The sequence below is a fragment of the Mollisia scopiformis genome (assembly GCF_001500285.1).
Source record: "Mollisia scopiformis unplaced genomic scaffold LY89scaffold_4, whole genome shotgun sequence".
Classification (NCBI taxonomy): Eukaryota; Fungi; Ascomycota; class Leotiomycetes; order Helotiales; family Mollisiaceae; genus Mollisia; species Mollisia scopiformis.
In genome coordinates this window covers 278,876-299,013 of record NW_017263584.1, presented here as the reverse complement: position 1 = coordinate 299,013, position 20,138 = coordinate 278,876, and the positions used below count along the sequence as shown (strand labels likewise).

General features: G+C 49.0%; 8 protein-coding genes across 8 annotated transcripts; 5 read left to right on the top strand and 3 right to left on the bottom strand.

Annotated features, from left to right (window-relative positions):
- Window positions 1-445: 445 nt before the first annotated feature.
- On the top strand, window positions 446-1,770 carry LY89DRAFT_704505 (oxidoreductase; the record flags this gene model as incomplete). Its single annotated transcript, XM_018217386.1, has 2 exons — window positions 446-731; window positions 899-1,770. Exons 1-2 carry the CDS (start codon window positions 548-550, stop codon window positions 1,768-1,770), a joined length of 1,056 nt encoding a protein of 351 aa, XP_018075984.1. The 5' UTR covers window positions 446-547.
- Window positions 1,771-2,095: 325 nt separating this feature from the next.
- Window positions 2,096-4,043, bottom strand: LY89DRAFT_546065 (uncharacterized protein; the record flags this gene model as incomplete). Its single annotated transcript, XM_018208242.1, has 3 exons — window positions 2,096-2,610; window positions 3,725-3,890; window positions 3,963-4,043. Coding segments are annotated over 3 exons (762 nt in total), but the record flags the coding sequence as incomplete, so codon positions are not given.
- An 827-nt stretch (window positions 4,044-4,870) lies between these two features.
- On the top strand, window positions 4,871-9,129 carry LY89DRAFT_704503 (uncharacterized protein; the record flags this gene model as incomplete). Its single annotated transcript, XM_018217385.1, has 3 exons — window positions 4,871-6,842; window positions 6,888-7,946; window positions 8,879-9,129. Exons 1-3 carry the CDS (start codon window positions 5,333-5,335, stop codon window positions 9,127-9,129), a joined length of 2,820 nt encoding a protein of 939 aa, XP_018075982.1. The 5' UTR covers window positions 4,871-5,332.
- Window positions 9,130-9,791: 662 nt separating this feature from the next.
- Window positions 9,792-10,767, bottom strand: LY89DRAFT_681079 (uncharacterized protein). The gene is made up of 2 exons (XM_018214204.1): window positions 10,317-10,767; window positions 9,792-10,263 (listed from the first exon to the last, which is right to left on the bottom strand). Exons 1-2 carry the CDS (start codon window positions 10,404-10,406, stop codon window positions 9,865-9,867), a joined length of 489 nt encoding a protein of 162 aa, XP_018075981.1. The 5' UTR covers window positions 10,407-10,767; the 3' UTR covers window positions 9,792-9,864.
- Window positions 10,768-11,583: 816 nt separating this feature from the next.
- LY89DRAFT_714711 (cysteine proteinase) lies at window positions 11,584-13,429 on the top strand. The gene is made up of 2 exons (XM_018218150.1): window positions 11,584-12,092; window positions 12,151-13,429. Exons 1-2 carry the CDS (start codon window positions 12,078-12,080, stop codon window positions 13,243-13,245), a joined length of 1,110 nt encoding a protein of 369 aa, XP_018075980.1. The 5' UTR covers window positions 11,584-12,077; the 3' UTR covers window positions 13,246-13,429.
- Window positions 13,430-14,229: 800 nt separating this feature from the next.
- Window positions 14,230-14,845, top strand: LY89DRAFT_681077 (uncharacterized protein). The gene is made up of 2 exons (XM_018214203.1): window positions 14,230-14,473; window positions 14,532-14,845. Exons 1-2 carry the CDS (start codon window positions 14,371-14,373, stop codon window positions 14,588-14,590), a joined length of 162 nt encoding a protein of 53 aa, XP_018075979.1. The 5' UTR covers window positions 14,230-14,370; the 3' UTR covers window positions 14,591-14,845.
- Window positions 14,846-15,894: 1,049 nt separating this feature from the next.
- LY89DRAFT_729136 (uncharacterized protein) lies at window positions 15,895-17,154 on the bottom strand (the record flags this gene model as incomplete). The annotated part of the gene is made up of 4 exons (XM_018219347.1): window positions 15,895-16,273; window positions 16,318-16,416; window positions 16,462-16,961; window positions 17,005-17,154. 4 exons carry the CDS (start codon window positions 17,152-17,154, stop codon window positions 15,895-15,897), a joined length of 1,128 nt encoding a protein of 375 aa, XP_018075978.1.
- A 2,367-nt stretch (window positions 17,155-19,521) lies between these two features.
- Window positions 19,522-20,079, top strand: LY89DRAFT_664802 (uncharacterized protein; the record flags this gene model as incomplete). The annotated part of the gene is made up of 3 exons (XM_018212801.1): window positions 19,522-19,645; window positions 19,730-19,890; window positions 19,972-20,079. The coding sequence occupies 3 exons, from the start codon at window positions 19,522-19,524 to the stop codon at window positions 20,077-20,079; spliced, it is 393 nt and encodes a 130-aa protein (XP_018075977.1).
- Between the last annotated feature and the right edge of the window lie 59 nt (window positions 20,080-20,138).

Genomic DNA, 20,138 nt, shown 5'->3' with positions numbered 1-20,138 from the left:
TTACCTTCATCAAGTACCTGGATGTGTCAAGAAGCCCTCCTACGGCGTATCCAAGATTTCCAAGGCTTGTACGCTTGAAAAGAAACTTTGAAAATGCTTCCACAAAACAAAGAGCCACAGCGGTTTCTTGGTCGATATTTAGCCTTTGAAAAATAAAAGCAGGTTGCCTTCCATCTTTCAACCTTTTCAAGACTTGACGTTCTCATAAAGTGGCCTTGCTAGCCCCGAATCGTATTCATAGCCGAGTTCACTCCCGCACTAACCCCGATTCGTATATAAAACCATACAATGGCTTGGAAACGATATTGCTCTCTTTAGGAATACGACAATAATGAAACGGCGTGGAGATAAACTGGACTTCGAAGTGTATAACCGAGCTTGTTGCTTCATGGCTCGGAGATAAGTGGACCGTAAAACCGGGCTTAGTATGTTATAAAAAAGGATTCGAGTCAAGAAGTCTTCATTCCTACCATAGACGAACGAACAACAGCCGCACAGCCCAAAAGATTATCTGAAAAGTTCAGCTTTCAAACCCCCACAACCAAAAATGCCCCCTCAAAACCGCGCCGCCTGGCTCATGAACAAACAAGACCCCGTCTTCATCGTGAAAGAGGCCCCCTACACCGCACCTGAACCCAACGAAATCGTAATCAAAACCGCAGCGGTAGCAATCAACCCCGCCGACATCATCTGCCAAAAACTCGGCATCATCATCCCCCACTACCCCGCTAGTACCCAGCCCCTTTCTTTCTTTCTTTCCTTCCTCTCCTCGCTTCCCTCCCTTCCCACCTGCCTCCCTCCCTAACACTTTTCAAACCTCACCCCGCTCCCAAAAATTCAACTCTACTTCCCTTACCAAAGCAAACAATCAATCTCTAATCCCCCCCCCCCCTCCCAGTCCTCGGCTGCGACGCCGCAGGCACAATCATCGCCCTCGGCTCCTCCATCCCCCCTTCTTTCAAAATCGGCGACCGCGTCCTCGGCAACGCCCGTCCCGATAAACCTCTCCTCCCGTCCGGCATATATAAATACTCCGCCTTCCAGCAATACGTCGTCTTGAAACTCCCTCTCATAGCCAAGATCCCGGAGTCCGCGACCTTCGAAGACGCCGTCGTGCTGCCATTAGGCTTGCTCGCTTCCTCGGCATGTCTGTTTCACTCCAGCACCCTGGGGCTCGCGATGCCGCCTCGTGAGCAAGAGAGCGGGAGCGGGAGCGGGAGGGGAGAGGTGCTGCTCGTTTGGGGCGCGAGTAGTAGTGTAGGCTGTTGTGGGGTTCAACTCGCTATCGCGGCCGGGTACGAAGTATTCGGCGTAGCGAGCGCCCGGAATCATCAGATGGTTCGGTCCGTTGGCGCGAGTAAAGTTTTCGACCAAGCAGACAAAGATCTGGTGGAGCAGGTAGTGGATGCGTTAAAGGGAAAACAGTGTGTAGGGGCTTTCGATGCGATTTCGAAGCCGGAGACGCTGGGTCCGTTATGTGATATCTTGGATGGAGCGGGGGGGAGGAAATTGGTTGCTGCGATTGCGCCGGGGGCGGAGGGGCATGCGAAGAAGGGGGTTACTATTAGGACGAATTTTGGGGCGAGGGATTTTGAGGAGACGGTTGGGCCGAAGATCTTTGGGGGGTTTTTGGAAAGGGCTTTGGAGGAGGGGTCGTTTCGGTATTTGCCGGTTGCGGAGGTGGTGGGGCGTGGGTTGGAGGATATTCAGAAAGCTTGTGATATATTGGCTCAGGGTGTGAGTGCTAAGAAGGTGGTTGTGTCTTTGTAGATATAGTAGAAGTAGCTCGAGGACTTGAAAGTGTTGTATCAAGTTCCAAGACTTAAGCGAGACGGGAAGGAATTCAAGGACGGAAGTGAGTCTATATCGGGGAACATTGCATTTCCTGTTCCTATACGCTTTTATTTAGCTGTTGGTATCATTCTGGTAGTCATGTAACTCACTGATGAACATTTGGTCGAAAGAGCAGCAGATTTTCACTTCGAATACTTTACACGTGATTAGCTAAAGAGCCAAGGGGAACGGTGTTCTCCATTTTCTCACAGCCCTCCCCAAGTATCTACCACCACGGGTATATGCCCACTCCGCCCTACGACTTCCCACCCTCAACCTCCCCCTTAACAACAAAATCCTCCCTCCTCGGCCTCTCCCCAAAAATCGTACTCCCCACCCTAACCTCCCCACTCCCACCCCTAACCGCCTCCTCAAAATCCCCACTCATCCCCATACTACACTCCAACCTCCCCTTCCACCCCTCCCCCAATTCCTCCTCCAACCTATCCCTCTCCCTAAGCAACGTCGCAAAATCCTCATTCTCGCCGCCCTCTTGACTCCTCGCAATAGCGCCGATCGTCATCACGCCTAGCAGATTGAGATTTGGGCAAGTATCGATGATGTGTTTAGCGAGTGCAGTGGCTTCGAAGCCGGGTGAGACGCCTGATTTCGATGATTCGTTGGAGGTGTTGATTTGGATGTGGATGTTGAGGGGTGAGTCGGGGGAGGGGGAGAGTTCGGAACGGCCTTTGTCGAGTTGGGTGGCTTTCTTTGGGGAGTCGACTGAGGAGACGAGGAAGAGGTTTGGGAGGGTGGAGGTTAGGGGTTTGCATTTGTCTAAGGAAAGGGGGTGTTAGTACTTTGATGGGAGGCATTGTTGGAAGTGAGAGTGGAAGGAAGATAGGAGAAGGAGAGGTGGTGGGTCTGTCGCTTGACTTTCGGGGGTTTAGGTCACCTTGTGAAACTTAAAGATGTTTGAAATCTAATTCGAGACTTCTGGGATCAGAATGTCCAGCCATGAGTTGGATGTACAGCTCATCTCAGGGAAAGCAAAAGTGAGGTTCGCAACACAAAGATTAACAAGGGATAGATGTACGTGGTGGAATAGATGGACTACATCTAAAAGATACATCCAATGTCGGGAATGAGTTGACTGACATGAAGGTATTCTCATGAATCATTCGTAGGACAGACCCCAACATCGATCGAGATGTGTGAAAAGTAATGGTGGCAAAAACATACTGTTTCCCCTATGAGAATGTCCATGCCAAGATGGAGACTCTGCATCACTTGATGACCTAAGAGTTCGAGAACTGAGAAACAGATATGGATGTCCAATCACTAATCAGAATCACCCCAAGCATTCTCATGTTCCAAACACATCCAACAATATCGGATATGTCGGCCAAGAGAAACGAGATATCCACACCTAAACTCCATGGCAATAGCCCACACCCACCGTAACACCCGCTCCAAACAAAACCCAAACACCAACAACAACCAATCACCAACCCCCCACCAATCCCCGCAACCAATCCACCGGGAAAGCACAAATAAGCACGACGACCCCTATCTCCGATCCCCCAGATCGATCCATCCCAATCCCGAACCATCCGCCCTCTCATGCCGGGACACTTATCACCGTCCCAGCTAGCCGCCACCTCTCTCCTAGGCACGACCTAACTCCGAGATTGTAGATGTGCAACAAATGCATGTGCCAAGAAGGAGATATGATGTGACGTGAGAGTCTGGATCTTCCCATCTGATGGAGTGGAGTAATCGGAAATAGTTGCTAAGCCCACTGGAGCCGCATTTCCCGGGATGACACGTGATGCGCAACCAACAACCCAACCAACAACCCAGCCAACAATGGCAAACAAGCAAATAAAAAACAACAAAGACAGTAGCCAAAGCAGAAACGAAAGAAAGAAACAAGAAGCAAATCACATACTGGACTGCAACCCCCCAATAAAATGCCACCTAATATCCCTTGGCAGCACCGCCGCCTTCTCCAACAGTTCCTGCGCGTAATTCTCCCCGAAATGCCGCTGCCCCTCGTTATACAGCGCCAGGATATCGCTCGCGGGCTTGAGTTTCGAGACCGCTACTAAGCGGACCTGCAGATTTCCTATTAGTAGGTACACAGAAGAGGGTAAAGGTGAGGGTTAGTCAGTCAGGTGACGACGTACGCTCCGTCCTTTTGCGGCGGTTGAGATGCGCTGTTGGATGGATTTGAGGGCTGAGGAGAGGGCGGAGGCGCGGGAGGGGTCGATTTTCATGGTTGGGTCTGAGGGGGTGTTCATGCTTGGCGTGGAGTTTGGTGGTGCGTGAGGGCGGTGATCTTGGATTTGGTAGACGGTGGATGGATGGATGGATGGATGGATGACGAGGTCGAGATCAGGCGTGGCGCGAAGAATTTGATGGGAGCGGAGAGGGGTGAAGGGTGGGGCGGAAATGGATGGGCGGAGTGGAAGAAAGAGCGAGTGAGCTAGCTAATGCCAAGCGAAAAGTCAGATTTTCGTCTTTGACGGTTTTGCAGGACGGGAATAGATTTTCCTTCTGGGCTTTTTCCTGGGATGGGATGGACGAGTTTGCAGTTCGAGACTGGTGTTCTTGGTGAGTTGGCTTGGCGGGATTACGTTTGTTGGAGTTGGGGAAAGATTTTTGTTCAGGGGTGAATTTTGCTTGGGGCGAGGCAGTGTACCGTGTAGTAAGTAAGGGCGGGAGTGGCGACTCAACAACAGCAAAGGGATTTTCATTACATGATGCACAAGAGACAGGTTGAGATCTGGATCATGTTTACATCTCAGACTCATGATCGAGATGACATTGATGTTGATATTCCTCCCGCAATTCTACTGTAATTTCTCCAATAAGTCGGCTCACAGGTATAATATGTCTCAAGCCCCCAACCTGGGCTGAAACGCTGAAACAAGAGGATTGAAATGTGATTGCCTAAGGTGTTCACGCGTCTCCACCTTTTTACTCACCCAATACTCATGATTGGCCCACCTTCCGCCGTCGTCAGTTTCATGCTCGTACCTTGCAGTCCTGATCCTCGCTAGCCTTGCCCCACTTGGCCTTAGTTTTGGTCCCTCCAAAAATACTCAGGGGAGACCAAGACGAGAATCCCGAACTGTGGGAATACGAACCTGCAAACTCTCTTTCTTTTCTTCTTCCTCTTTATCGTCAAGTCCTTCAATTATCATTGCGAGCGATGGGAGAAGGACCATTGTGGTGATTGCAACTCGTTCTTTTACCTTTCTTTGTCAATGGAGACTTAACGAAGATACGACGACCGAATAGACAACTTCATTCCCTTGACGGACGAACCCACAAGACGCTTGATGCGTACCCCTTATTACGACACCAACAACATCAATATTGAGCTTCTTGCATTTGCAGCACTCGTTCGACCAGCAAATTTCAATTGAGGATCTGCCACCGATTCGCAGATTCCTCTCAGCCAACATTCCACGCCTCAACCCCGCCATAAAGCCACCTCCCTACGCCCTCACCCTCACCCTCCATCAGCCACCACTCCCTTTACAAAACCCAAATGTCCCTCCGCAGTCCACGATCACCCACTGATTTCTCTCGCCGCGGATTCCAACCTCTGCCACGAGAAACAGAACCCTCAAATCCAGCCATGTCCTACTCACCCCCCGAACAAGTAGGCATCCCCCTCACCTCAGTGCAAACCCGCTCTTCGTCCACCGGGGCCCGAAAACCCGGCGAGGGAGCCATCTCCTCCTCCGACTTTGCAAACCAACCTACATTCCGCGATGACGAGAAGAAAGGGCTTTTCAAACGAAGTGGAGCCGCCGGGCGAAGGAAGGTCAAGAAGATAAACAGCAAGCCGGTACGCGTTGGCACGGATGGGGAAGAGATTTCCGTCAATGGGCTCGGTCGATTCTACAATAAAGTCGTCAACTTTAGTGTTGTGACGAGATACCTGGTTTATGTTGCCCCCATAGCAATGCTGATCGCGGTCCCTATCGTCCTTTTCGCGGTCCTGAACAACGAGGCCCTGTTTGCTGGAACCAATATCCGCGTCTACATATTCTGGACCTGGATCGAAATCGTCTGGCTGTCAATCTGGGTCTCGAAACTGGTGTCCAAGGCCATACCCTACGTGTTCATGTTCCTGTGCGGCGTCGTGAGCTCGGGGACCAGGAAATACGCCATGATTTTGAAGGCGGTGGAGATCCCGCTTAGTTTGGTCGGATGGAGTGTGACGAGCTTGGTTACATTTACGGCGCTGACGAGTGCGAAGTTGAATCATGCGCCGACACTGCATTGGGTTACGGTTGTGAAGCAGATCTTGGGGCCGTGTCTGATTGCGAGTATTCTTTACTTGATTGAGAAGATGTTGATTCAGCTTATTTCGATTAATTACCATCGACGGTCATTCGAAGGGCGGATCAAGGATTCGAAGAGGAGTGTACATCTTTTGGGATTGCTGTTTGAGGCTAGTAGGACGTTGTTCCCGATGTATTGTCCTGAGTTCAGGGAGGAGGATTATGTTATCAGCGACAGTATCGAAGTCATGCTCGCCAACTCACTTGGAACTCCAGGACATAAGAGATCTGGATCTGCGACACCAATGAAGCTTATTGGAAATATCGGTGGTGGAATTGGTCGTGTTGGAGACAAGGTTACATCGGTTTTTGGCAACATTGCTTCTGAAATTACCGGGAAGCAAGTCTTCAACCCTAATTCGGCACATTCAGTCGTTGTCGAGGCTTTGGAAAAGACGAGAGCTTCGGAAGCGTTGGCAAAGAGATTGTGGATGTCTTTTGTTGTTGAAGGAAAGGAAGCTCTTTACCCGGAAGACGTAGAGGAAGTTCTGGGTCCAGCCAGAAAAGATGAAGCTACAGAAGCTTTTGCTGCTTTGGATAATGATGCAAATGGTGATATCAGTTTGGATGAGATGATTATGAAGGTTGTAGAGATTAGCAGAGATAGGAAGGCTATTTCTGCTAGTATGCGAGATGTTGGACAGGCTATTGGTGTTTTGGATCAAGTTTTGGTGGCCATCTTGTTTGTCATTGTAATTTTTATCTTCGGTATGTTACCTCGACACTTATTCTTCTGATGCTAATCATGTACAGTTGCTTTCCAAGACACAAACTTCGTCACCACCCTCGCAACAGCTGGAACCACTCTTTTGTCACTCTCCTTCGTGTTCGCAGCCACAACTCAAGAATTCCTCGGTTCCTGCATCTTCCTTTTTGTAAAACACCCCTACGACGTCGGCGACCGCGTCGACATCGTCGGCCCAACCCAAGAATTCCTCGTCGTCGAACAAATCTCCCTCCTCTTCACAGTCTTCAAACGCATCGACTCAATGAAAATGGTCCAAGTCCCCAACATCGTCCTCAACAACCTCTGGATCGAAAACATCACCCGCTCCAAAGCCATGAAAGAGCAACTCGACATGTTCATCTCCTTCGACACCTCCCTCGAAGACATCGAACTGCTGCGCTCGGAAATGGAATCCTTCGTCCGCCACCCCGACAATTCCCGCGATTTCCAATCCGACATCATCCTCGAAGCCACCGGCATCGGCAGCATGGATAAGATGCAACTCAAGATCGAAATCCGCCACAAGTCCAACTGGCACAACGAAACCGTCCGCGCGGCCCGCCGCTCCAAATTCATGTGCGCCCTCGTCCTCGCCCTGCGCAAGGTCCCCATCTACGGGCCTGGCGGTGGCGGCGAGCCCTTAGGCGGCGCCACGAATCCCGGGTACTCGGTCGCGGTCCCGGATTCCTGGGCCGTCGACGCGAGAGACAAAGCCGCGAAAGCAAAAGAAGGCAAGAGACTCGTGCCCTCGAAAACAAAAGAGAAAGACACGGGAAGCTCCGGCCCCGCAAGCGAGGAGAAAGCAGCAGGGCAGCTCAACTCCCGCCGTCCGACAGAGGACCCCTCCGCGGCGTGGGGGGCGCGGGACGACGTCACGTTGGGTAGTAGGGAGGGGAGTCTAGATCGGCAGCGCAGCCAGGAGATCGATGAGTTGAAGCAGACGTTGCTTAAGAGGGAATCTACCAGGGGAAGACGGAGGCCGGGGGAGAGTATGCCGCCGGTTCCTGGTTCGGGGGCGGGGGCGGGGTTTCCGGGAATGAGTCTTACGCCAGCGGATGAGAGGGCGGGGATGAGTTTCATGGGGAGTGCGAGGGGGGCGTTGGATGAGGAGCAGGGGTTGGGGTTGGGGATGCAGACTATGGGTGGGGGAGGTAATGGGGGAGGGTTGAGTAATAATCCGTACACACAGCAGCCGAGTCAGCCGAACGCGGGATACTCGATGTTTCCTCCGCCGGGGAGGACGGCGAGTCAGAGTCAGAGTCAGGGACGGACGAGGAGGTTGAGTTTGGGGTTTAAGAATTCTAGTAACCCGGGGAGTAGTTCGTGATCTGGTCGAAGGTTTTGTTACGGATCACCTGGATCGCTTGCCTAATCGCCTGCCCAATCGCCCGCGATAGAGGTCAGGCCGGGAATGGTGGCGTTCCATAGCTCTAAGCCTAGTAGGGCTTAGCTCCTCACATGACATCCCTTTCCCCTGGCATATATATATCTAGATCTTCTCCTCTTTCATTCCTCTTCTCTTCTTTACCTTTAGATTCTAAGAGATAGCCGAATCGATTTTTCGTTTACGTACTGAGCTTCCCACCGTGCTGTCACATTGCGATTAATAATTTAAAATATAAAAGATTTTACTTAGAAAGTTATAAACTACCGTTTTATAAGAGTTTTAAAAAGTTAAGAGTTTAAGTATACATAATTCCAAGCATCGCGGAAGTTAAGGAATTCTGGCAAAATGCAATTTGTGTTGTTGAAGATATTCCTAGGTGTACAAATCCCACCCGACTCCTCCCAGCCGCAAGCAGTACAACAATTATCAACGGCACTCCATTCGTGATCGTTCCCTCCGCAACGCCTGTGCCTCTCTCCCTCGTGCCGCCAGGAGTCACTGGCCCTACAACGATTATAAATGGAACTCCCTACCTCGTGATTCCAGGGGTAACGGTAGCACCGATCATCACGGCTCACCCGGGAGCTCAAGTTACTGTGATATCCGGCACAACGGAACTGGTCATCACAGGCACGGGCGAGGTGACCATTCCTGTCAATCCTAGCCTTAGTCTGAGTGGACGTACGACGGTGATCGGGGGTACGACTCAGATGGTGGTGAGCGGGGCAACAGTGCCATTCCGGACGAGTGGAGCGATGAGCCCAGCGAGTACCGTAAGCAGTACAAGTACGAAAAAGAAGAACGCGGCAGCGGCGACGGGGGTGCCTGGACTTTTGGGCGTGGTTGTGGGTGGGATGCTGGGGGTGGTGGTTATGCTGTGAGAAAAATTGGTCGTAGAAGACCTTGAAAATTTTGATTCTTAGCGAGCATTTATGGGGCGTTCTTGGACTGGAAAGGAATGGTAATGCGAAAAGGGTCAAGACCAGGTCGGTCTTGCTCTATATACGAACAGGAAAGGTTTTGAGATGGGCTGTAATGATACCTAGTTAACATAACGTAAAGTAGTCAGGCGTCTGAGAATGCTGGAGAATGAATGAAATATTGAACACATTTGGAGTTGGACTTACCTTCCTTGCCTGGTAATTTTCAATATCCTCTTTCGTTGTGCTCTCGATCCGGAAACAGTAGTGGTCACATGTCCTCGCGCTCCTGCTGTCTGTCATGCAAAGGTTTTCTCATCGTTCGATCTCCACGTTCACTTCACTTGAACACTTTTTCAAAGTCGTAGACCCCCCTTCGGCCTTCGGCTACATGAAGGGGTCTACATCCCAGCAGTTCTCAGTGCAATGCTTACCTGACAGCACTTTCACCAACTGCTGGAAATGGGCAAATTTCAACATCGTCTAAAAGAAATGGGCTTCACTGACAGCATTACATGCAAATGAATGTTTTCTGAACTCAGTTACATTATCGGGTATGTTCGAGTGTAAAGACTGTAGCTTATGAATGAGCCCCTGATGAACCATAGCATAGAACTATCCTCCTCATCGATGTCCTCCACGTCGATGTCCCCTTCGTCGATGTAATCCTTGACGTCAGCGACAGCGTTCTTCCAACTAGTTAGTATCCAATGCCGGCTCTTCTGGTGCCGCGATATGATCCATCATAAGCATAGCCTTATATATGGCCACCGCATCGACCTGCTCCGGCTCAGGCTCATCCACCAGCACACTCGCCACTCCCTCATCATCCGGGCCGGTCATCAATGGCTTTGATGGTACCGGTGCGTTGTTCGGGATATCATTGATCGCATTGATATAGTTATAAGTCGCCGCGTAAAACCTTTGGGAACAGGCTAGTGCATGCGAATCGCTTTGTGGATTTTCAACAACCCAGCCACTCTTGGCATCGATGCCCTTGGAAAGCAGTGCAACAGTGCGTGCGCAGAAATCTTTCCAGTGGTTGATCCCAAATCCTGGGGCGAGGGTATTTCCCTTGAGGTCTGTATTCAAGTCCTGCCAAGTGTTAGTCACGGTGAAGATGTCCGGCCAGAAGAGCGCCGAATTACGATCAATGGAATCTTTTTTCCCCATTTGGAGGGATCCAGAGCAATGACATTGGTGTGAATGTGCGGTTGGTTACAGCCATGAGGAGACATGATGCAGTTGAAGTTCTTGAAGTTCTTGAAGTTGAAGCTTTCGAAATCCTGGGATGAGAAGTGAGGAGTTGAAGAGAATGTGCGGTGTCTTTGGTGGTTACCCCAAGCTCTTTATACACAATGGTGCTCTTGCTTACTCGCACGCAGGACTTCCAGCTGAGATATTGCCTCGAGCTGAGAGCGGTTCGAGCTGCAGGAAGTCCTCTGAAAAGTCAGGATCTTGCACCCATTGTAGAACGAGTCAACAAATCATGCTTTGAGTTTGCGGTATTTCAGTTCATATCCCGCTCTAGAGCTGAGAAGTTCAAGCCTTCAAGGTCTCGACGTCGTACTTGATGCATGAAACAGGTCATGATAATCTGCCTGATGTAGAGCTCGAAGCCATTGTTTGGCACTGAGCTGAGGGCTGCTATCCGGAGGTTATTCTCCGCAAGTCCCGAATTTTGGCCAATGATGCATGAAACTGAATACGGCAATCTGCCGATATGGCACTCGGGTCCATTGCGAAGCTGAGGACTGCTATTCGGCGGCTTTTCTCCGTAAGACTTGAGTTGCGCTTGATGCATAAGTCATTTTGTGGGAGTGAAGATATATGCATACGCATCCAACTGAACACAAATCACACGGTGCCTATTGTTGATTCGATGCTCAATGTTGTACAAATCCAATGGGGCGGATTTTGGTTTACATGACCTCTACCAATACTAAAAGACATTGGACCATCATGGTCTATTCCAGTGGCCTTGGTCATCACGGTCCACGAGCGATCGCGGGCACTGAGCACATTAACACAACGCCAAGGTGATCAAGAGACGTCGCTGTGGGGACACGGTCCGGAAGCCTAGAACAACTGTGGCGGAAGTTCAGGTGAGCGAGCGCCTCTGTCCCGCATGAGCTGAGAGCTGACAGTGCTCGAATTCTGGAGGTATTTCTTGGCTGTGGATATCTCAAGAATCTCATTAAGCCGTTTCGGCTGCCCCAAACATGCCATGTCGGTAAGTTCACGCGCAGAGCAGCTTTCCCTGTGCCGTGTGCTTGCTATTGGGTTGGGTAGTTCCGCTGCAGCGGGAGCGGGATCACAGGCGCCAGTCAAAACGCTTGCATTACCAGGTTGTGAAGCTTATTTGCTGCCAACATTTTCAGCCTTGAATGGTACCCTAACCCGCACTCTTATCAATGATTATTCTGAGCACGTTTTGGCTTCAACATGCAAGCCAGGTTGATGTGGATTCTGGTCACTCGTTCACACTCTGCAGTGTCACTGATCACATCATATGTTCTTGCAGTCGAAACACGCTACAGACTGCAATGTAACAGCGGGGCTGAGGGGAGAAGAGCTCCGGGACAGACCTGATTGAACTTTTCCATGTGGTTGGTTTTGTCGTAAGCTACTTACGGACATGAAGCAAAGCAGAAGAGGGGCAAGAGCCAAGGGGGAAGAGCCATCGGGCTTAGAAGCTCACATATTAGTGGAAGAAGTGCTACAGGCAGAGCTAGGGTGGCTCAACATTCCAAGCATGAAACAGCTGAGAATGTGAGAGCGGCAGATGGGCGAAAGTGAAGCTGGAAGACAAGCAAAGCTGACTGAGTCCAGCCTCCTCGAGAACCGTCCAGATGCAACTTCCTGGCAAGACCGATTGACGAAGAATCAGCCCAGTCTGCGAAGACACTATGAGATATTTTGCCGTGTGTTTTGACCCGCTGAAAGCCACCAGATTGATAGCTTGCTGATCAGTTGAGTAAGACCCGTCATAGGAATTTCTTCATATCACTTCTTGACGATCGCAGGCTATCCAACGAAGATCTATCGTGTCCAGAAAGTGGCCACCAATTGGCAATTAATGACTCCTGCAAAATGGTCGGCCTTTTGAGAGATTCTTTCGATCCTCGCGATCACTATTACGTGCCCAGCCCTGATGTCCAACCTCCCGCAAAAGTAAACTTGCGTCAAGACCACGAACAATTGATATCCGAAATCTACGATCAACTGAAGACGAGCTCCTGTACAGCCAACGCAACTGCGGCAGCGTTCTGGTACGAAGAGAAAGCCGGACGACGCGAGGTAACCTGGTCTGATGCCGGTCCGTCACGTCTCTTCATATATTGGCTTGCTCGAGGCGCATATGAAGACCCATATCTTAACATATATTGGCCCAGCGACTCGGGATCATGTCCACGGGATGCGATGATGGGGATTGCGAAATGTGGTGTGTGCGATGAGAAGGACTGGCCATTCGATGCCAATAATATCAACACCAGACCATCGGACGAGATCTTCGCGAAGGCGAAACCACACAAGATCAACGCATATTATCGCCTTGATCCCCAGAGACCCGATCATGACGACAAGAAGCTCAGCACGGAGGACAAAGACAAAATTGGAGCTGCTGTACTTGACAATCTCAAGCATTGCCTGACCGAGGGGTACCCAGTCGTCTTCGGTTTCTTCTACTACCTGCCAGCCCACGACTCCTACGACGAAACTCAAACACCATTTGTGCTGAAAGACGTATGGTCCTTAAAAGACAAACCGTTCCCGCGGCATACTCATACCCAAGATTTGCCAACAGAACTTCGAATCAAGAACAAGGCTGGGAATCCAGTTTCACCTGGTCATACTGTGCTGGCTATTGGCTACGATGATGAGAAACAAGCGGTGCTGATACAGAACTCTCTTGGATCTACGTGGGGTGGTAATGGTACTTTCTGGATGCCGTACTCTTGGATCACAGATTGTGGCGCTACGAATGACTTCTGGACCATTCGCGTGACAACGGCACCAGAGGATGCTCCGCCTCCGAAGTGGCAGGACGTTCATCAAGAGATCTTGGGGAAATAGTTGCATTTGTATGTTGCTATTCCTTCCCTGAAGCAGTCAAGATGCGAGGGCGGTGGTGGAGGATTGTGGTTTTTGTTTCCTTTGTTTACTTTCTCCTTTTTTCTCTTCGCTTAGTCCAAGCTCCACTAGCGCAGAAATAATCTCTATGTAGCGGAGCACCCAGAGTCTCGAATTCATTGCGGACATTGTGTCTCTTCAACCCGCGTCTCCGAACTTAAATTTCGATGCAAGAATGAGGTGGATACCGTATTGAGTGCATTAAAATCACGTGAGGTGCTTGGTGTCAAGTTGGTCGAAGCAGCCCATTTGCTTGTAAGTGCGATAGGCACAAGCAGAATTGGTTTTTGCAATCTGAAGATGATAGTTCTAACGTCTCCAAGTGGATATGTGGAACCAAGATATCGAGCATCGGACGATGTTTCACGTTTCAAAGTCTTAGTCACAGTGTTGTGGAAATGGAAACAATCCCAAGGACAATTGTGCACTACTGTTTGGAGTACGCGTACGACTGAATAGATCAAGACACTGTACTTGATACTGAGTCCAAGGCAAGAACCGAACCCGATCCGACCTAAAGTCCATCTCTAAGGTCTTGCAGCGATATCCAAGAACGCGTGCGTGGCTTCGCTGTTTCACGCCCAGACGTCTTTTTTCGTGTCTTATTCCTTTTTCGATGCTCATTCGTTCTTTGTCAACACCTCATATAGCCATTATGTTCCGTTTCCTCCTTCCACAAAACAGCTGCTTCTAGGCTGCTACTTCCATTGGTGCACATCACCTGCGCCCGCAACCACCAGATCTTGATCTCCGAGATCCGAAACGCAAATCATCCATAATTCTTCCGTATGAACTAATTTCGCCGTCAGAAGCGCGCTGCGACAGACTGACCCTGTTTCGTCTCACGTCGTTCCAGAAATGGACTGATCTTTTTAAGCGAGCTTCACGACAGCTCCGTCGTTTTCGATGTTGCGCTTTCCTTTTTCTTCTTCATTCTCTTTCTCAAGCTGTATTGCAATACATGACTTCGATTTTGCGGGGGGTAATTGATCGAAGGATACGAGTGGTGAGAGGATAGCAAATCAAGTGGAGGACAAAGTCACTAGCGGCCTGAAGAGAGAAGACAATATGCCGGCGCTTCCACCACAGATTCTCCAGCGCATGGGAGAGGTGGCTGTCATCATTCCCCGAGATCTATCGCAGTCGGATATTGTTGAAGCTTTCATCGTAGGTGAGTGAATTTTCTGGGATCCAGTTGAGAGGGGTTGGCTGATAGGGGATTTGTGTAGTCTTCGTGAGCGTTTTTGGTGTTGGAGGAGCGATTTGGTATGCAAATAAGCATTGCTAGTACTGGTTGAGATATAGGGAGGATGTTGGAGGCTTGGAGGGCCAAGTGATAGAGTTAGGTTTGGAGGATAGATGAGCTTGGTTGGCGTGAAGCGTCCGGCTGGTTTAGATTTGCCTGCGTGGTGGTCTGGAAACGACCGATTCTGGCCCCGGATATGATGAGAAGATATCTTCTAATACACATTCTCGTAGTGAAAGTTACGCTCTATGGCAAATGAAATAGCCTTGGAGAGGATTCGCTTCACTTGAAATGCCGGACTTGCTATCTTAGGAGGAGAAGCAATGTCATTTCATCAAGAAGCAGGTTAAATTCTTCGTCTTCTTCTAAGAAAGCATTAGCTGCCATTATGATTCAGGGCATTCAACGAACTCACCAGAGTCTGACGGTGAATCGTTCCGAGGCACAGAGAGGGGGACTATGGCTCTGCCAACCAGTTCCACGTCGTGAACACCTGTTGGACGTAAAATGACATAGAGGTTGTAGTCGTAGCGGCAAAGGAGGTCTCCCTGCCGTATCTCGGGGCACGCTATCCCACAAACCACACCGTTTACCATAAAGGGGGCGCATTTTCCGGTAGAAGGCCCGATGCAGTTTAGGATACCGCTCGTCGTATAGAATGATGTATCTATATTGTTCCGTGCGAACTTCAAACCCATTCGCTGTGTCTCATGGCAATTGCGTTCCGATAGATGTCCCCTAGACATGCGGCCGGAAATTAGATAGCTTAACAATAATCAACAAAATATTGACAACAACCCAAGTAAGCTTAGAAGTTCTAGTTCTCCCTCAAACTCCTTCTCACTCCAGAGCCAACTGTGGACATCCGCCCGGTATAATGAAGCCGCATAGGCTTGCCTCCGGCCAAGACTGAGATAACTCAACTATGCCCCCTTTCTGCTGATTTTCTAATGCGCGTTCTCAAGAGTATATATAGCCATTAATCCGCGCGATGCCCATTACGGTAAGGCGGATCTAGTTGTATGACTCCGTTTATTTGTTTGAGTGACTGATATCGTCTGGTTGTAGCTCTATGTAGACTTTGGTATTTCTTGGCCCTTTGCTGAGGTGTATAGAAATTCAGAGTCTGTCAGCAACTAGCTACATTAAAATGGCTCAAATTTTCTCTTGTTTGAAATAAAGTAGAATAATCAAAAGGCAATACTCACATAGACAAGGATTGAAGATGTTTTGATTCAATGGATCATGATTACTTGATCTCAGCGTATCGCTATTTTTACAAGTACACAGCATGGATTTTAAGCGCAGTTGGGCATTGAAGCCGATACATAATGCCTTTGCCTGATTTACCTCTGCTCTTTCCAAGATTCAGTCCTTCCCAAGCCCTTCTCGCTCAACGAGTCTTGACTCTCCTCATACTTGATCTGATATTCGGTCGTCATAATGATCTCATCCTTGCCAGGCACAATGTTCTCCTCACTCTCAAACACATTCTTGGTGGTAGCATGAGCACCGCCTTGTCCCCTGGGGTATACTCTGCTGTAAGCTCGACCCTTTCTAGACTTGGCTGAGTCGTCCTTTGAATCCTTCACTGTACCCTCATGAATATAGCCAGTCGCCATGGTGGTATTCCCTTCCTTCCCAGTGACTTTGTGTATAATTCGGACGAGGATAGGTCGAATGGTGGGAATGCAGCTGGCGATGAATACAACCCAGAGATTGGTACTACTTGATTTAGCTAGGCACACAAGAATTGATTAGGTATTCACCTTGCCCAGATGTCCAAATAACCTTGATGGAACGTGGTGTCCTCCATTGCCTTGACCGTGCCGATCTGCACGGTCTTAACGATGGCCGTTATGGCAGCACTTAGCGAATCAGCAAATTGCCCCGAGCTCTTGGGACGAACTTACACAATGCCGAAACCAAACAGAGTGATCAGCCCGAGCTTGATATGGAGCTTGACTTGAAGATGCCAAAGCATAATCGCAGGGTACAACGCAAGTGCAGTATCCAAGGTCGCGCCAAAACTTCCCTGGAAGTATGCAAATGTTGTGTATGTCTGCGTGCCATGACAAGATCCCGCAACAATAGGGTCCCAAATCTTGTTCACGGGGTCACATTGCGCCCAGAGTAAAGGTATAAAGATGAAGCTGACGATACAATTGCTGGCCGCGCAGAAGTAAAGAATGCGTTTTCCGTTGGTTTTCGTCCCTTCTAGTTGAAGAATGAATTGAATGACTGCCATTTTACCGAAGGCGATGGCTAGTATAGAAAACGTCGTAAATATCAATTGGTAAAGTTGAGATTGAGGATCGGGGTTCGATGTGGGACTCGCAGCGGGAGAGAAATGAGCTCCAGTTCCATAATCGACAGCGATTGTGAGGAAGACCGATGAGCAAATTGCGCATATCTGTAACGTTAGGTATTTGCCACAGGCAGAATGATGTACTCACAAATGATGCAAAAGCCCACCAAAAGTCAGGATTCCAACGCCGAATAATGAAGCCATTGGTATAGATGCGCAGCGCCATCAAGACGGCTCCAGCCGCGAACTCCGACCATGTTACTACAAGAACAACGGGACCCAGTCCCAAGGCCACCATGATGAAAAGAATGTACAGGTTGAGAAAATAACAAGATACCCAGCTTGGCAGAGATCTGGAGCAAGCGACGGCAGTGCCTACCTTTGAAGTAAATGATCAGCCCCTTCATCACGATAACATGGGGATGGACGCTGTCATTGAAACTTTCCGGAACATCGCAAGCTTGAAACTCCAGGATTGATCGTGGTGTAAGTTTTCGTCTCTTCCCAAAGAAGGGGAGGTTTCGTCCGACCTTGCGGACGATCATGCTTAGAAGGTATATTTTCAGATGGAAGGTAGTCGTTATCCCGTACGATCAATGCACGGATGGGAATCAGTAGCAATCATCTGAAAAAGATAACATTTGATTAACTCAAAATGGAAATGTCAAACGCACCTGAGACTGTTCCGGGGATTTTATGCTTCCCCGACAACGATCCCATGTTTCCATGCTCGAAGCTTCGAGAGAGTTACCAGAAATTGGGTTCATAGCATGAAATATATACGAAAGATATGCATTGAACGAATTCCTAGAAAGTCCATCTTCGTCCCTAGATGACGAATGGCCTCGGCTTCTATTTTTTTGCAGCCTACGAATCCCTTGTCGCGATGAGACGTCAGACGTCTATATCTCTCGGTTAGCTTACGTGTTATCAGGGGTACCCGGAGGAAGCAATATTTAAGGGGGCACAACCCCAGCCCCCGCCCAAAAACGAATACCTTAATTCTGGCACATGAAGTCTTTAATGTGGGGGTCCTCGCAATGTTCTCCCTGCTTTTCTCCGACTCCTGCAGCGACCCGACTTGTTCATGCGACAAAGAGCTAATGTAAGAGCCTCAATTGTCAAGTGGATCTATTCTCAGCCCCAAAGCAAAGCTTGAATAGGCAGACCAGGATTCGATATCGCGGACATTGTCTCCGGCTCACCTAATTGGGATTTTCTGCCGTCTGCGGCGTAGCCGGCTTCCCTGTTTGTAACGGACAAGCAAGCGACAGTTGAAATGTCAGACCACAATCGGCTCTGGCATTGCCGCTGCAGGCAATGGGATTGTGACTACAATCATTATCACTCATGCTGTCGACTGCTACTCTGAGCAGGCTGCAAGTACAGGAGTGTTCCCGACCTTCGAACGTGAGGTCTGGGCTTCATTGGCCCATTTCAGTGCGATTGAGACATAGTTTCTTTTGACAGCGTTCACAGACTTGGAATAGTTTTTTCAGATGATCGCTTATTTGGAACTTTGTGGAAGTGGCAGTGCTGGGCCGGCTGTGCACAGCATTGATTGCGGTGTTTAGCATTGTGACTATTGTAGGTATCGATGGGCATGGCGATAAAGATCCAGTAGAGCACAGCATCAACTGATCGGATTATGCAGGAAGGCTAAACACTTTTATTTCCACAGATACATGTAAATGTGAGTCTATTCGCAAATTCTTGACTCTTGGGGTGAAAAAGGGGGCGGGGTCGCTAAGCGAGCCTCCCCACCCCGCACTACCATGAGCGCGGACATAAAATATATGCCCGGTCAACTTTCTCCACTCAACCCATATTAACAGCTGCGCCAGACTTGTACCAGGTTTTCGCCGCCTCAGATTCCGTTCTTCTTTATTTTGAAGTTGGATGTAAGCTGAAGCTCAACATCAAAGCGCAGTCAGCCTCTATTTACCCGCGCGGTTGGCTGTTGCTGAATACCCATCTCGCATCTGAAAATATTTTGAATTTTATTCTCGCATTCAAATGAGTAAGCTTAAATTGCTCGTCTAAGCAGAGTAATTAGTAGATTAAGGATGGCTAAAATTCTTCACGAACGGCGAGCTTCGATTGGTTTTCGATCGTCTTTGCTTACCGAAATAATATTATTTACGTTGTCGAATGCAATTCCTCCTCGTGTTTGCAACACGTGGTTTAAGCGCAATATATCCTTGGCAACAAAATTCATTGAAGTTGCTGACCCGGAAATTGGGATTGCGCCGAAAAGTGCTTCGCCGCAGTAAGCATCATGATAGGCGGTGTCCATTTACAAGTGGTTTGATAGCTCTGCTACAGCGCCATGATTGCCGCAGTTAATCGGTAGAGCTTTCTTCCAAGCCATCTTTCAAATTCTGCTCCGGGTGTCATACTCATGATTTGCTTCAAATTGTTGAAGTGAAAAGTCTGATGTGGTGCAAATATAGAAGTGAAATATATTGCAATGGTGGCTTAAGCATAACACCCAAGCGATCGTGTTGAGTTCACGATCATTATGTAGATATAAAGACGGAGCTCCTTCTTGCATTTTAAAAGACATCAAGTACAGCATCATCAGCCTACAGTAATATCTAAATCTCCCATTCTATTTCTCAAAACAACGCCCATATTCTCTAGTTACTTACCTCAAGCTTTCAACATGCATCTCAATATGCCGCTTCTTCTCGCCGGCCTCATGAGCCTCGCCATCGCCTCACCATCTCTTCGCAACGCTAGATCAGAAGATATCTCATCTACCGAGATGATCCTTACCGTCAATGGAAGTAAGTATCCATCTTGCAACAAGCCAAAGTTCTATCTTGCCAGCAATCCAATTCATTTCCAGATTTCCACTGACACAGTTATAGCCTCCTCAGAAGTTCTCGATCCCGATTCAATCATCAAATGCGTCAAAGACTGCGCCACTATCATCGCAGATGGCGTTTGCATCGGCAAAGCTATCCTTCCTCCTGTATCACCTACCGCTGTCACGGACGTCTATGCTTGTGTCAAGAATGACACTGTGGGTGTAAGTTATCTATCCATTTCTTGCTGATGAACTCATCAAGCTCGTCGAAATAGAAATTCTTTGCTAAGAGAGTTCCAATAGCTCTGCAATTGCGCATCTTGTGTTACCGGTGCCAAGGCGCTGGGAGCGTTCCTCACGAAGTACGATATCTGCGATCAATTGAGCACTATTACCACTCCCCCGTCATAGTTTTGGTAAGATTCTGTTGGTATGAAGAGATACGCAGTGTGTTTGGTAACCTTGATTTT